The 17494-nt window shown below is 36.9% G+C and overlaps 1 protein-coding gene across 1 annotated transcript; it reads right to left on the minus strand.

Moving 5' to 3' along the window:
* Positions 1 to 10337: 10337 nt before the first annotated feature.
* LOC118920026 (olfactory receptor 2M3-like) lies at positions 10338 to 11285 on the minus strand. The gene has a single exon (XM_036900446.2). The coding sequence runs from the start codon at positions 11274 to 11276 to the stop codon at positions 10338 to 10340; it is 939 nt and encodes a 312-aa protein (XP_036756341.2). The 5' UTR covers positions 11277 to 11285.
* Positions 11286 to 17494: the final 6209 nt, after the last annotated feature.

Raw genomic sequence — 17494 nt, forward strand, 5'->3', positions numbered from 1 at the left:
GCCCACTGTGGAGAGTACAACATGTGCAGAGTGGCCAAGATTGTGTCATGGAAATATCAAGGACTTCCCACCTAGGTCACCACATCTATCCAATTTTCTAAGAATGGGGAGATTGATTCTCTGACCATTGATTTTTGTTTTGTTTTGTTTTTAGACTAGGAATATTTCATCTTATTTTTGGTTGAAGTATTTTTAAAATATAAAATGCATTGTTAACATGCATAGTGAGTTAATAATAAAATAATGGAAATTTTATCATATCATATTATCAAGTTAGAGCAACAAGTCAATTCATATGAACAGTTTAGATCATTCCTTCAAATTACTTTGTTATCAGGAAAGACTCATGGTTTTCTGGGAAGTCAATGTCAACTCCCATTATGTTTTCCATGGAACTCAGCATATCACGCAATAATGCAAGTACAAATTCTGTTTGTCAAAGTGCAGAGGGAACCATGTACTCATATTAATGATTTAGGTTTAGTCAAATGTTAGATAAACAGAAGACATTGAGAAATCAACAATCAGAGGTCAATTAAATCCAACTGGAAGGGACAAGATGCACTTTTACTTTCTCCTCTAATATCCTTTAAACAAAATTTAGACATAGGATGCCTCTTCCACCTTTGTGTCATAATCACTTATTCTGTGTACATAACAGCATTTCAGTTAAAACTCAGGTGTTCACTACCTCCTAAATTTCTGATAAGTTATAAATTCTCTTTACCTAACCATTTTTTACATTGATGATGCTTATCAAGAAACTCAACCACCACTATGAGAATAAGTAAAACCTATGCTCTTTGAATTTTCAGCATTTTTTATTCTTCCACTTTTCTTATATACAATTGCTAATTCATTCTTTCTAAAACATTCTAACCTTGTACTGTCTTACCATTATACAAACCACAGAAAATCCTTCAAATATTCCTGACTGCTGAAAGCTGCCTGTGATTTTTCATGTTTTCTGATTGAAATTTATTGCCCAACAGAATATTACCCCATCACTTAGTATAATTTCAATCCTTGTATTTTCTATTCCAGTTTCACATGTTATATTCATGTGGTATTCTGTCTTATTATGTTTTGAAATATCAATAGTAATACTTATGGAAAACCCAACATACACCAACTCATCTCCTGAGAATTTGCCGCTTTTTCCCCTTGTACAAAGCAATGTCTCAATCAACTGCGCCCATCCTGGAATGACCCCACAGCAGCAGAGACCACTTCCTTCAGCTTGGATCTGAAATGCATGATGAACTGCTCCATAAGTCAGGGTGCTAGGAGTGTTGCAAAAGCTGGGGAACCCCACTGACCATATACTTTGACTTTTATTTTGTTTTATTGTTTATCTTTCTGTTCAACCAAGGCCATGTACTGGTGGCATTGAGCCACACTCCTACTCACAGACCTGGGATCATCTGAGGAACCTGTGTGCCACCCTGCAGGTTGTCCTCTGTCCAAACCTCAAAATCAAATCAAATTTCTTTGGAGTAGTTTTTAAAAGAGAAATTGCTTAAGGAAGTGTTATGATCATTTAACACTGTGATGTCCTTGTCCCCATTATTAGCTAATGATAACACCTGACTCTATAATTAGGTATCAGTTTTGTTCCTGAATGCTTTTCATGATCCTTATCTTAACAACAAACTACAGAATGTCTTAAGTGTATGACTCTTCACATTATGTACACATCTATAAAATTGTCCATTCGCTTTTGTCCATAGTAGGACTTTCTGTAAGAACAGCACTGTGGGGATAGGAGAACTTCCCGAGGTTAGCTGATGTCTGTTAATGGCAGAAGATCTTGATCAAGTTGAGCTGAGGAACAGTATTAGGTTGTTCATTCCCAGTGGGAAAATGCAATATTTACAATGTAGTAGGTAGAGAGGTTTAGCCTATATATTCCTGTGTTTTTTCCATGTTTAATTTTTCAAGGTGGGCATGTATAGAAGAAAAAGTTTTATATCATATCATATCATATCATATCATACCATATCATATCATATCATATCATCATTACGTGTAACCCAATCCCATAAGCTCTCGTTCCTTTTACTGCTCTATCACAGGAAACTGCTGTGAACACTTCATGATTGTCAAGACGCTTATTTCTGAGCCCAGTCAACTCAGGTTCCTCCACATCAACCTCATGAAAGCAATGTCTTAGTGAAAGTCAGTTATGTGATATTAATAAGAATGTGTTTACTGATGAATATAATAGCATGAAAAATTGATATAGACACTAGAGCTAAGGACTTAAAAACATAATTCATGCTATTTGTTTGCTTTATTAAAAGTATAATAATTTATTAAAAGACTATCCAAACCATACATTCTCATCAAATCCTACACGGTTCAGAAATAACAAACTTTGTTCCCCAAATACTTAAAAAATAGTCTATTATATAATATTAGATAAAAAGTTAGTTCATGTTTGTAATAATTGCACTCACAGGCCACGGGAGTGAGATATTCTTAGGACAGGGTGTCTGGGAGTGCGGCCGTGCTGGCCGGGTCAAGGCCGCTCCCACCCGCAGAGCGTGACACACAGCGCAGGGGAAGGAAGCGCCGCCGGCGCCGCGGGGAAGCCTCGGAGGAGCCCCGAGCACGGGAGAGGACAGCCGGACGGGAGCGCGGGCTGGGTGCGCCCGGCGTCTCCGAGCCCCCACAGGTACCCGGAGAGCTTCGTTCTGTCATGGGACACCTCACACCCCCACCTCCCACCAAAGGCAGAAAGCAGTGTTTATGGATAAGATGGCATGCACAGACTGCCCTTGCTGAGGCCTAGAAACTACTCACATGATCCGTCTCTCGCCTTCAGACAGAATCTGCAAATCATCTCACAAAAGGATTGCTGGTGCCTATTGGAACAGTTCATCTGTACTTCTAAAAATCCCTCTTCTTTGCTTCTGCACCTACTGATGTTATGAATAAGACTAACTTTCTATTCTCGCTTCATCCAGCACACTATTATAGATTTTCTAAAAGCACCAAAAGGTTAAATTCTCAATTGATTGAAATTATCTTCAGAACAATTCTCACCTCCTTACTGATCTTGTGGAGCACTGAAGAAAGTCATCAAACCTCTCTTTTAAGTCAGCTGTCCTCTATTTCCCAATACAAACCCCGTGCATTTCTTTTACAGGTCCCAAAGGTACAATACATAAATCTGAGCCTAGGCATTTGCTCAGGAGGTTCTTTTTTCTCTGAATGTCCTTTCTCTTCCACAAACTTTTACCTTTGAAAATCATAGCTGTCCTTCAAGTTCCAACATACGTGAATCTTTTTTCATGCCTCTTCATTCTGCAGATAGCAAGCACTGTCTATACTGAACTTACAGAAGATATGTGGTCTGTGCCTCCATTCTGTACAAAGACTAACCTCATAGACCTTCAAATCAGACAAATCTGGGTTTGCAATCTTGCGCAACACCAACTCCAGTGTCACCAGGCAGGTCGACTAATGTTTTGTAGATTATTTTTGAATTCCCTCCACCTTTCACAGGGTTGTTGCAAAGACAGAACTAATTCCTTAAAATTACTCATCAAAGTATTTTGAAATTTTCAGCAGTGCATTACAGGCATTGCACACCCTGTTGTCACACCTTACTTGTTTTTATTTTTGTAATATTGCAATAAGACCCACTGCTATTCACCTGTGATTATTTTTGAAAATATTCTGCTTTTTTAACTAGATCATTTGTTCCTGATTGGTAAACTAATATGCTTCTTTTAGATGCTCTTTTTCAAACAGGAGAGGTTTTCACAAAGATGGAGAGCATAAGACTCCCATACCTGACTGGAGGCATGAACACATAGCCTAGATCCACTGGGGAGTCTTGCAGTGGTTCTTAACTTTGCATATTTTATGTTATCGTAGATCACCCTTATTTAGGATAATCACAGGTATCGTTTAATATTCAAACAGAGATGTGAAAAATACAAGAGCACATTACTTTTACAGAGAATATGAAGGAAAACATTTCAGACCAACATAAAAATTACTTCCATAAATAAATAATTTAAAATATCAAAATTCATAATATATATACATATATATGTTTTGGATAAAACAGGTTTCCATTTGATTAAACTCCAGAATACCTTACATATTTTACAATATCATCTTACCTTCTAGAGTTCTTAACAAGATATGATACTGCTTATACAGTAAACAAAAAACCTTTAAATTTCCAGAGAAAATAACTGCCACACATCTTTACTAAGTCAAATATGACTCAATTTTGCATTCCCTGCAGGGAATTCAGTTCCCTGTCATCAATTACAGTAATGTGCATTATCATCCACTTCTTCTCCTAGGGCCTCATGTAGAATTAGTTTCCAACTTGAAAATATGAATTTTACTGATATGAAGAATCAAATAGAAAGTTCGGTCACCTTGATTCATAATGTAAACTCCCTCCAGTTTTTCCTCTGTCTCCTGGCTCATTCATATGTTAATGATGCCATTTTCACTCTCCTTTTTAAATCACTCATGTTTTCACACTCTATTAACTCTATAGATTGAGAACAACAGGCAGTTGAATTTCTCATTTTCAAATAAAATGAAGAATTCATCATTGCGGTTGGACCTCAGTGCCAGTTCACTAATACTTTCCAACTGGCCAATCAAGTGGTCGTATTTTTGGCATCAGTTGATTTGAGATTTCCATGTGTAAGATTTCACTGCTATTGCAAATTATTCTTGGAAAGCTTGCCACTTGTGGTTACTCTTCTCTTATCCTGCTTCTAGTTCTCTGATCCTCAAATGGACTGTTTTTTTTTTTCTTGGGCTAATTTGATTCCCAAGATTTTCAGACAAGTGCCCAATATTAGACTATTACTATAGCTAAAAACAAATGTTTATGTCAGTGATGATTTCATCTCATTATTCTGTTTTTTTAAGATTTATTAAGTATTCTTTCTACTTTGTTTTCCATATTAATCAGGATCAGGTTTTTTCACATTTTTTTCAAAAATTGTTGTTATTTTTATTGTAATTGTAGCACTTGTAGTTCCCTGAATATGTTGAGAAAACTATGTTATCCTAAAACTGCCCAAATCCAGATTTTAACAGGAAAAAATGAAAGATTTTGTGTTTCAGTTACATATGAAGTCACATATATTAGAACACATGTTATACATAGCTAAAAACTAATTCTAAACTACTTGGATAATTTCATAGTTCTGGATCATATAATTAAAATCTGTTTAGTACTAATAGCCCTGAAAAAATTTCTGACTTCCAACTTATGTGCAGACATAAATTAAATACCATTAGGTTGCTTTCCCAGAAGCCAATATTAGAACATGTTTTCAACTGCAGTTCTGAGAATTTTTATCTGTCCCCACACTTGTCATTATTTAGCATTATCCAGCTCATGAAAGTTTTCTAGCCTATTGAGTAAAAGTGATTTTTCATCATAGTTAAATTGCATTAGTCTGATTATTAGAGAAAGTATGCGTCCTTTTCCAGATGAATGCTACTTTGTTTTGTTTTGCAGATTTTTAATATGTGGTGGTTACTTGAATATTTTAGTTTTTAGTAATTTCTTGGTTTTAGACATGGAAAATATCTTCTTTCAGTCTATTTCAGTGTGTTAACTTTGGCCATGTCCTTTACTAGATTAATATTCTTAATATTCAAGTAATTAAATAACATTAATCATTTGTTGTTAACTAAATGTGTTTCTGTTTATATGAAATAAATTATTTTATATTCTGCTCAAATAATTATGTTACATTACATTACACAAATTTATGTATTTAATCTGGAGTCCAGCTTGTATATACATTCAAGTAAGAATCTAAATTTGTTTTTCTATGTATAATAAGGAAGCTTTCTCCATACCACATACAATTATTTGTTGTCATTTGTACACGAATATTTCCTGAATCACATACTAAGTTTATGTATACTATAAGTTGGGTTTTGAGATCTCATTGGTGTCTCACTGGTCTCTTTATATTTTATTATGCTTACATTGGGGTAGCTTTATAAATATATCTTTGTGAAATAAGTAAATATATAGTAGGAAAATTGCATTGACAAATACCGTCACAGAAATGACACTCCGGGACATCTAAGGCCAGACTGTGACTATACTGTGTATTTTACTTTATTCTTTTGAGAAATCTTGTTTCTGGATATTTCAATCATGTTATAAACAATCTACTTCCACAATACAGAGGAGAACAATCTAGCCATGTATGGAAACTGTATGGAGAGAAAGAGTGAGATCTCAGGCAGCTCCCGACCCTGTCAGAACCCTGCTCCTCCAGGTCTGCTGAGAGCCCGGCTGCTCCGGGGTCGGCCACCATATCACCATACGGGAATCTGAGCTGAGATCTTCCAAATTAAGTCTTCTTGAATTCCTAACTCAGGAACAGGACAGAAAATAAGACTATCATGTTCAGTAAAGCCACTAAGTTTGGGGATGCTTGTTATGCAACAGTGGATAATTGGAATGGGAATATTTAATTCTTCACTCTAGCATTTGTTTTGCTTATTTTCAACCAGTAGGTTAGATTTTATTTTCATATATTTTGATTATTTGTTAATTTTTTGAGAATTGAGACAAGCCAAATATTTGTGAAGATATTGTTTTGCATTTTAGATACCAAAGTTTGTCCTGCCTAGTGAGACTACTTGGGAACTATTGAATCTTAAAATTATTTGAAGTTTTATAAATGTCTACTGAATAGTAATTTGCACATACCTATGAAGCATCCGGTTCTATGTTTCTCCATTTTTAGTAGATTTTTAATGATAATCTAATTTATGATTTTATGTTATATATTTTTTACATATCTTATATATTTCATAAATTGCCATATATGTATGAGCCAGTTTGGGTCACTAATCATTCTAAGGTTTTATAGTCTATTAGTAGCAAAGATTTCACAATGTGCTTTTTTAAAATCGCTATTTTTACTGTGCTTTTCCTATATCCTATCTTCTATTTTAGCATATTATTGTTCTTAGTGAATTTAAGCATATTGAATTTAAAATACTAAGAATGCTTTTAGTTTAGTTTTCTCTTTTCACTGAATCTATTATTATTACTATTCTACATTTAACAAATGAAAAATGTCAAAAAATAAAAAGTATTTCAGACAAATCAAAATGCAAGTCAAGTTATTGCCATAAGATAGCTAAAGAACTCATTAAACTTTGAAACATAATAATCCGAATATATATTTTTTTGTGTGGAAAATATGTAAGAAAAAAATGAAATAAAAAACTGCCTCAGAAAGTCATAATGGCTGTAATGCAGTTATTCTGCCTGTTCAGTGAGTCTTGAAGGATGAATAAAATAAGCATGCAGCTTTTTGAGTAGACAAAAGTTGTCAACTTTTTGGGATAAATATGAAGGAGCTCAGCTGATGGACTGTATGGTCAGAGTATTATTAGCTTCATAAGAAATTTGTGAAATTGTGCCAAATTGTCTTCCAAAGTGGATCTACCATTTTGTATTCCACCAGCACTGGATTTCCAGTAGATACACATCTTCCCAGTGTCCTCCCATTCCACAAATGGTAAGAGTGGTTAGCTCTGCCTTTTGTTGAAAAGAGTTTTGAGGAAATAGTCCCTAATGTCCTTTAAGAAATGGACTGGACATGAACAATCCAAGAAGTCTGTTTCTTCAAGTAAACACTGTCAACACCATCATGTACACAGATTTTGTAAATTAACAGTTATGAACAACATAATGAAAACACAAAATGGTAAAAGTAGATGTTAAAATTTAATTAACCCTTTCTTCTGAAATTGGTCACATACATTGTTTATACATTTTATCCTTTATTTACTTGTGTATAAAAATTTGCTTACTCATTATTTAAGATAACCTTTTAGCCTGGAAAATAATTGGTTCAAATCTATAGTAAAATTACATATCTGAATGGATAAAGATAAACTGCTTTCCTCAAAGATTGTAGTAACTTTCCACTAAGTAAAGTTCCACCTAGAAAAAAAGTGCTTATTTCTCCATGACACTGCACACACATTTTGCAAGTTATATAGAGACATAAACATGCTAAAGTTAAATTCTATGTGAATTAGAAATCTACACGGAGGGCCTCAGTGAGAATCAGGTGGAGTGCTCACACTGATTTTACCATAGTGAGGCCTCAAACTCACATCCCTACCAAACTTTTCAGGGTTAGTCTAGATGTACAAAATTTTAACTTTTTGTAGTCTTAGAAGAATGTAGGACTATTTCCACATTCTGTTCTTACTAGAAGCTTTGTTTTAAAACTATTCGTCAGAAAAATGAGGTGATAAATAGTATCCTAAGTTGATCACCCTGCATATTTTCCAATCCCAGCGGTGAAAATACCCCTTTCCTACCCTTCTTCAACTAACTCCCAAATCAGTAAAAATATTTGATGTCAAATATGTCTTTAATAAAGGTAAATATGTATTTGAAGGACATACATAAATTAAAGACATGGGAACACATGATAGAAAGGAAGCCTCCTTCCCCTCCCAGACCTGGGGTCGCAGCACTGTCCTCAGGAGGCAGTGGCAGTCAGGCAGTCAGAATGCATTGGCTGGTGCTCTCTCTGCACATTTGCTTTTCTAGGTCCCCCACATTTTCTACGGAATGCCAACAGCTGCTGCGTATAATGAGGTTCTTGCCCCCTCCCTGCTAGGTCTCCATATCTGAGATCCTCTTCAGGCGACTCTACCAAGACCTCCTTGAGGAAAGGGGTGAAAACTTGAAGACAGTTTTCCCTACTTGGACTCAATACCTGGTACTTTTCTACTCCTAGCCTTACCTTCAACCCTAAAGTCCATAAATTTCTAAACATTGAAATAATTCAGTGAATTATAAGGACATTGCAAATGTTTCCTCACAATCCTGCAGGAAAAGTTGCAATTGCATTTTAACATCCTTCATAGCTAGGAGTCTGTATGTTATCTGGGTGTGGGTGGTAGCCAGAATTATAAATGTTTCCCATGATCTATTGCCCTGGCTTTCTCCTATAGTTAGGTTATTCTCTGAGGAAATAGTAAAGTGACTGTGCAGGTATAGTTAAGATCCCAAATCAGTTAGCTTAGAGTAATCTCAGAGAGATGCTCTTGAGTTGGCTTGATGTAACTGGTCAGTAGACCTTTGAAAGAGGCCTTAGGCCTACCCTAAGGTCAGAAGGACTTTCCTACTGGCCTTAAAGAAATCAGCTAATGTGAGTTACTCATGTGCAAATGAATGTATGATTTCAACAGCCACACGAGCTTGCCCTGAGCCTCATAAAACTGCAGCCTCGGCTATCACCTGGATTGGTGACTGGACACACCTTAGTCAGAATGCCCAGGTTAGCCATCCGCAGTCTCTACCCATTCCTACTCTAATATAATGAACAGTTCCTGTTGAGACCCCCAAGTTTGTGTTCATTTGTTGTGCAGCAAAGGAAAACTAATCCAATGATGATTTACAATAAAGTCTTAAAAAACAGTTAAGATTCATATTCAGGCATAATGGTTGTTCCTCATAAAAATACAAGAATCTCCAGAATTGCACTAAATTTCATATAAACATCATTAGAAAAATATTTGTACTGAAGCCACACATGTGATTTATAGAAAATCCAGACATCAGAGAAACTAGGATTTTCTAAACACAAATTCTTCCATGAAATTACACAACCTGGATAAGCATCAAGATATGGAAGGATTAAAAAATCCAGACATTAGGATTCATATTCACATTTCACTCTCCCAAGTATAAGGTTGGCATCCATACAAAAACGGAAGCTCCCCAACCTGTGTGCTCCAGAGGTGGATATCTTGAAGGAAGACAGTGACCATTAAATTAGGCTCAATAAGCCAACCATCAAACTAATGCTATTTTCCTCTATTTGGGTAAAGCATATTAATTTGCATAATAATTTTACAAATATGTTTGTATATAATTACTATGGTCAATTATTTTAACAAATTGATCAATCCAAGGTATGATGTTGGACTCAGGGGAATTCTTTGGTTGGCCACAGGCAAAACTAATATATGTTACAAAACAGACCACTTATCAGTACTCCATTTTATTATATATTCTGTGATATTGTGGTGGTTAAATACCTCTAATTTGTTAACTGGTATTGTATAAAACAAAGTACTTGTCATCCTGCAGCAAATATTTACTTACAGCCATACACTGAATTTTCCATCACAAAAGAAATACAATATTTAAGCAAATGATTATATGCCATTTTCCATTTTCTAAATCCGTGGGTTTGCCAAAAATCTTTTGGATGATTAATTGTATCATTTGATTACATAAACTTAAGCATAAAGCAAACAGGGCCGAAGAAAGTAACTTAGGCAATTCACTCCCCAGACTTGCCCCTCCCCAACAGCGTCCTGAACGCCCTGGCCACTTCCTTGTTGCGGAGGCTGTAGATGAGGGGATTCAGCATAGGAGTGAGGATGGTGTAGAAGGCTGATACCATCTTGTCCTGGGTGGGGGAACGATCAGAAACAGGCCGCATGTATATGAACATGGCAGCACCATAGTACATTCCCACCACCATAAGGTGGGAGGAGCAGGTAGCAAAAGCTTTGTGACGACTCTCCCCAGATCCCATGTGAATGACGGCCAGGAGAACACGAGTATAGGAGGCAGTGATGACTGCTACGGGGAAGAGAAGCATAATAACACAGCATATGAACATTAACCTTTCAAATAGCAACGTGTTAGTGCATGAAAGAGTGAGAAGAGCAGGAACATCACAGAAAAAATGGGGTATTTCCCGGGCACCACAATAAGGGAAAGACAATGCAACTATAATGACAATTATACCATCAAGAGAGCCAACAAGCCAGGAAGAAATAACCATGAGACCACAGATTTTATGGCTCATGAGAGTTGAGTACCATAATGGGCGGCAAATGGCCACATAGCGGTCATAGGCCATTGCAGCCAACAGGAAACATTCAGCTCCAAGAAGGGAAACATATAAGAATATCTGGGCTCCACAGCCATCCAGAGAGATGGACTTCCTGCCTGATAAGTAGTTGAAGGCCATCTTGGGGACAGTGGTGCAGATCAGCATGAGGTCCATGAGGGACAGCTGGCTGAGCAGGAAGTACATGGGGCTGTGGAGGTGTGTGTCCAGGTAGATGAGGAGAATCATGGCAGTGTTTCCCATAAAGGCCACTGAGAAGATGCCCAAGACCAGCGAGAAGAGAAAGATGTGGATGGGGCTGTAATCGAAGATGCCCAGCAGGATGAAGTTGGAGGTGAAGGTCTGATTCTCCCATGCCATGATGGGTATGCCCACTGTGGAGAGTACAACATGTGAGAAATGGCCAAGATTGTGTCATGGAAATATTAAGGACTTCCAGCCTAGGTCACCACACCTACAATATTATCTTTTGTCAATTGTAGAATAGTAATATTGATGGTTATTTTTAGTTTGATGTGATTTTTAACTATAGAGACATAATTAACAGACATAATGAGTTTCATCATTAGAACACAGGAGGCTTCTCAAAAGGCATACAATCTAATTATATCAGTCAGCTCAAGCGCCAAGCAAGGATTACCCCTTCAGAAATACACTAAGAGTCATAAGAACACTCATGAATTGTTGGTCAATGAGATTTTTCATTATCATTTTCCATGGAACTTAACATATCACCCTATGACACTAAAAATATTATCAAAGAATAGAAAGAAACATGTACTCAAGGAAATGAGATAGGATTAGTCAAATGTCAGGTAAACAGAAGGCACTGAGAAATCATCAATCAGAAATCCATTACATAATACTTATTACTAATAACGATTGTGTTGGAAATGGTCAATATGCCCATCCTTCTCTCCATCTCTTTAAATTAGGTACAATCATGAGACATTCTGGAATAGGCCATTTTCCTGGGGAAGTGGGCCAAAGGAAGGTGAAAGAGCATGGTTCAAATACCTGGAACAAATTATCTTTCTGTGTGATTTTAGACAATTCCTTCAAGCTTAATTTCTACTTTAAATTTTGATATTTTGAAAATATCTATATTGTTGAATTCTATTAAAACTAACTGAAATCACACATTTATAATACACGAACAATACCTGGAATATAGTTCATACCATATAAATATTTTTAACTGATAAATATTTTTCCTATTTTAACTTTAAACTGTTCAAATTTATATAGAATTAATCTCTTCCATTTCATTAGCAAAACTCTTTCAGGGGATTTCTTCCTCTACACAGTAGTTTATTTTAGATTTTCTATTTTTATACCCATTTCTATTTTTTCTCTCTCTCTCTCATGCTCCTCTCCTCAGTGGTTCTGGCACTGACTGGCTCCCTTTCTTTTTGTGAGGTCTTTCCCTCCTCTGACTGTAATTTAGAGAAGTGTGCCTGGTATTTTGGTTCTAGGCTTTGATCCATATGGTTCTGCCAAATTTATTCAACAGAAATTCTGTTTTAAAGCATTATATTATTACGTATTATTTTACCGTTTTGTATTAATGTCTAGGAAAAGCAATCATGTTAGCCTAATGCCACCTAAAATGCCCCTATGATATTAGATTTAAAATCAGTTAAACTGATGAATATGTTATCATGCAAATAAGTGTGAAAAATGTTTGAAATTAACATCACTGATTTTTCAATGCATTCAAAAGTATTTCAGCTAATGTATGCATTCTTTATTGTCTAACAAAATAGGTATGTGATTAAGACTTATTTCATGCTTCTAATTATTAATGACAAGTCATCTTGCCATAGTTTTATATGTGAATGAATTACTTAAAATAAATGAAATAATAATGAAACAAATGTCTATGGAATATAAACATTGTTGCATATTTATTTCTGTCTTCTGATATACTCAATTTTATATTTATTAATTTTATTAGGAATGGCTTAGGCATAATATACCAATTTTATGGTATACTGTCTCCAGATATTTGTACATACTTCACATGAAAGTGAAACATACATATAATAAGTATTTTGAGGAAATTCATCTGAAATGATAAAATTTTATAAATGTCTAATCCTGTGTGAGTACCACACAGATCAAAATATGGATGGTTTCCAAAGAATTTTCTGATTTCATGATCACCCCTTAAATGTAACCTATAGTTTAATATCTGTCTCTGAGGCTTGTGGTTTTCCTGTTAATGGTTTCATGTAGATCGTAGGGAGTGTTGCCTTTTCTGTAGACAGAAATGTGTTCCACTGTGCCCTGATCATACGCTTTGCATCTGCCCACTCACTGGCTTGGCTCGCCTCTGCTTTGGGACATGCCCGCAAAGCTCGGACCCCGGGTGTGTGTGCAGTCTGCTCCCTTCTCCAGCCTCGTCCTCAGCCAAGTCCTTCGCTGTTCTCTGACCCTCACTTAAGTGCTTTCCACCCATGAAGCCCTCATGGCCTCTCTCTGGATATGCTGCCTGCCCAGACCTTTTCTCTTCCTCCTCAGTATTTTTCCCATCAAATACCATACACATTCATCTGGTTTTTTGACTGTCTCATCTCATAGGATGCACGTTCCGTGCAAAACGTTAATGAGCCACCTTCAACAGATCCGTGGTGGAACCAGCATGTTCATGATAGGAAATGCTGTGTGTTTTCTTTAGTGGTTCAGATGCCCTCCTTTCTGCTCCAGCACCCCCGCACCCCGGCAGAGGCAATGGCTGGTTTGGGTTTCTTTGTCACGTGTGGTCCATAATGACTGACCAAACCTTACACTGTGGCTGTGGGAACGAACTGCTGATGTGGAGGGACAAGTGTCAAAATGAGAACAGCTTTCCTGGGCCGCTTCCATGTGTCTACAAGCCATGGTGCCCCAGGAGGTCTGATCGGGTTGCTTCCAACAGATCTGGGGGTGACTGTTTCTGGTAAATATTTCCTTTCTGATTGCACTTCTTGCGGAAGTAGGGAAGGGAAGGACCGCGGGGCTCACGTCTGCAGCTTTTACAATAAAATCATTGACTTAATCTCCCTTTCAAAGCTGTATTTTACTCCCTCACCCATTCTTCCCAGGGGACTTGAAGGCACTCTGAGCCCTTGTGTGGGGAATGTCTCTGCCAAGCTCCCTCTTCCATTTACATATTTGTGCTGGGACTTAGTTTTAATTATCAATCATTTTTATGTTCTCCAACTCTAGTAATGTGTTGCAGTCTCTAATATGCTAATTACTTCTTACCATAATGATTGTGGAAGCATTCTTCATTGAATTCTCAGTAACCAGAAGCCTGTCTCTAAAGTTTAAAATGTAACTTTATATTTGTACCTATCATATTGCATTGTAATAGTTATTTTAAATGTTTTTTTAAAACTTTAAAAAAATCCCCTTCATTCTTGCACAACAGTGCATTATATGCAAACCTCCAAAACTAAAATCTTTAGACATTAATTAAAATTAAAACTGATTATGACTTTCCATGCTTATTGACTGAAAAATTCTGCTCAGCAGAAAATTGCTGCATCATTTGAGTCAGTAAAATCATAGTCCATCTAGACGACACTAACAAATGGAAACTCATCCCATGCTCTTGGCTAGGAAGAATTAATGTTGTCAAAATGGCCATCCTGCCCAAAGCAATCTACAGATTCAGTGCAATCCCTATCAAATTACTAACAGCATTTTTCAACGAACTGGAACAAATAGTTCAAAAATTCATATGGAAACACCAAAGACCCCGAATAGCCAAAGTAATCCTGAGAAGAAAGAATAAAGTGGGGGAAATCTCGCTCGCCAACTTCAAGCTCTACTACAAAGCCACAGTAATCAAGACAATTTGGTACTGGCACAAGAACAGAGCTGCAGACCAGTGGAACAGAATAGACTCCAGACATTAACCCAAACATATATGGTCAAGTAATAAATGATAAAGAAGCCATGGACATACAATGGGGAAATGACAGCCTGTTCAACAGTTGGTGTTGCCAAAATTGGACAGCTACTTGTAAGAGAATGAAACTGGATCATTGTCTAACCCATACACAAAAGTAAATTTGAAATGGATCAAAGACCTGAATGCAAGTCATAATACCATAAAACTCTTAGAAAAAAACATAGGCAAAAATCTCATGGACATAAACATGAGTGACTTCTTCATGAACATATTTCCCCAGGCAAGGGAAACAAAAGTAAAAATGAACAAGTGGCACTATATCAAGCTGAAAAGCTTCTGTGCAGCAAAGGATACCATAAATAGAACAAAAAGGCATCCTACAGTATGGAAGAATATATTTATAAATGACAGATCCGATAAAGGCTTGACATTCCAAAATATATAAAGAGCTCATGCACCTCAACAAACAGAAAGCAAATAATCTAATTAAAAAATGGGCAGAGGAACTGAACAGTTCTCCAAAGAAGAAATTCAGATGGCCAACAGACACATGAAAAGATGCTCCACATCGCTAGTCATCAGAGAAATGCAAATTAAAACCACAATGAGATATCACCTCACACCAGTAAGGTTCGCCACCAACCAAAAGACAAACAACAACAAATGTTGGCGAGGTTGTGGAGAAGGGGAACCCTCCTACACTGCTGGTGGGAATGTAAATTAGTTCAACCATTGTGGACAAGAATATACAACAATATGGATGTTCCTCAAAAATCTCAAAATAGAAATACCATTTGACCCAGAAATTCCATTTCTAGGAATTTACCCCAAGAATACAGCAGCCCAGTTTGAAAAGGACAGATGCACCCCTATGTTTATCACATCACTATTTACAATAGTCAAGAAATGGAAGCAACCTAAGTGTCCATCAGTAGATGAATGGATAAAGAAGATGTGGTACATATACACAATGGAATATTATTCAGCCATAAGAAGAAAACAAATCCTACCATTTGCAACAATGGATGGAGCTAGAGAGTATTACACTCAGTGAAATAAACTAGGCAGAGAAAGAGAAATACCAAATGATTTCACTCATATGTGGAGTATAAGAACAAAGAAAAAACTGAAGGAACAAAACAGCAGCAAAATCACAGAACTCAAGAATGGACTAACAGTTACCAAAGGTAAAGGGACTGGGGAGGATGGGTGGGAAGGGAGGGATAAGGGGGGAGGGAAGAAAGGGGGCCTTCTGTTTAGCATTTATAATGTGGGGGGGGCATAGGGAAGGATGTGCAACACAGAGAAGACAAGTAGTGATTCTACAGTATCCTACTGTGCTGATGGACAGTGACAGTAATGGGGTTTGTGGGGGGGGACTTGGTGAAGAGGGGAGGTTAGTAAACATAATGTTCCTCATGTAATTGTAGATTAATGATACAAAAAAATCATAGTCCATCTAAAAGCAATATGTATGTGATATTGACTTCTGTCATGTCTTTGGGTTGATTTCTCTCACATCCTATGCTTTGAAATATAAATGCTACCTAAGATGAATGGAAAAGTTAATATACATCATTTCTTGAATATTTGCCACCTTTATTCTTTTCTAAGGTCAGAATTCAGCAATTGTGCGGCATGCTTGAATCATACAGAGTATCAGGTTCCTCAGCCTTTTCCACCTGAACTTTAATTATATAATTAAGTAGTCTTTAAATGAGGCAATTAGGAGTGCCACGAAAGCTGTGGAGCCTGCGAAACTCCATGGATTCCATGGAGCAGGGGCTGCTTTGACCTGTATTTGCCTTCCTGTTTATTCTGCCTGACCAAGGCCATGTACTACTGCTGAGCCTCAGTCCTACTCACACATCTGGGGTCATCTGGAACGTGTATGTGCAGCCATCTGGCCTCCACACCTCCACACTAAGTGTAAGTGGAGCAGCTTTTAAAGGAACAATTTATTAAGGGAGTGCTGTGATCAGTTAGCACTGGACAGCTCTTCTCCCCATAATTAACCTTGTAATTAGGTCTCATTTACCACCCAAGATTTTGCTCACGGTTCCACTTCACAATGCATGTAATTCAAAATACTCTGGTATATTTTAGTACTATGTCTCTTTAAGGTCTGTCCACATAAGCAAAAACATCCCTTCATTCAGTCCATTATCAGAACCCTCTTGACAAATAGCAACGTGAGACAGTAGAACTAATCAACAAGACTATTAGTTCCAAGATTTCATAGGGTTTTGATCAGTTTGAGGCACAGTTTTGAAATGTTATCTCTCCATAGGGCAATGCAGTGTTTAAGCACAGTGGTGAGAAAGCGGAGGCAATGCAGTCTTCTGGTTTATCCACAGTTTCTTATTCAAGCTGAGCATGAATAGAAGGATACATGGATGTTATATTTGATTATGCCATGTTGTGTTATCTAACTTTATATCAAAATAAGTACCACAAACTCCATTTCCTATGCTGCCGTCTCACAGGGAACTGGGATGAGCAGTGCCTCGTGATAGTCAAGACACTTATTTCCGAATGCAGTACACTCAGGGGCCTCCAAGCATAAACAGAGCCTCAGTCTGCTGCCCTTCAGAAAGGCTCATCAAAGTATTGTATGAAAAACTCATTTTATTTGCATCTGCACCCACACACTCATATTACAGATATGACTAACTTT

The sequence above is a fragment of the Manis pentadactyla genome, chromosome 13 (genome assembly GCF_030020395.1).
Source record: "Manis pentadactyla isolate mManPen7 chromosome 13, mManPen7.hap1, whole genome shotgun sequence".
Taxonomy (NCBI): domain Eukaryota; kingdom Metazoa; phylum Chordata; class Mammalia; order Pholidota; family Manidae; genus Manis; species Manis pentadactyla.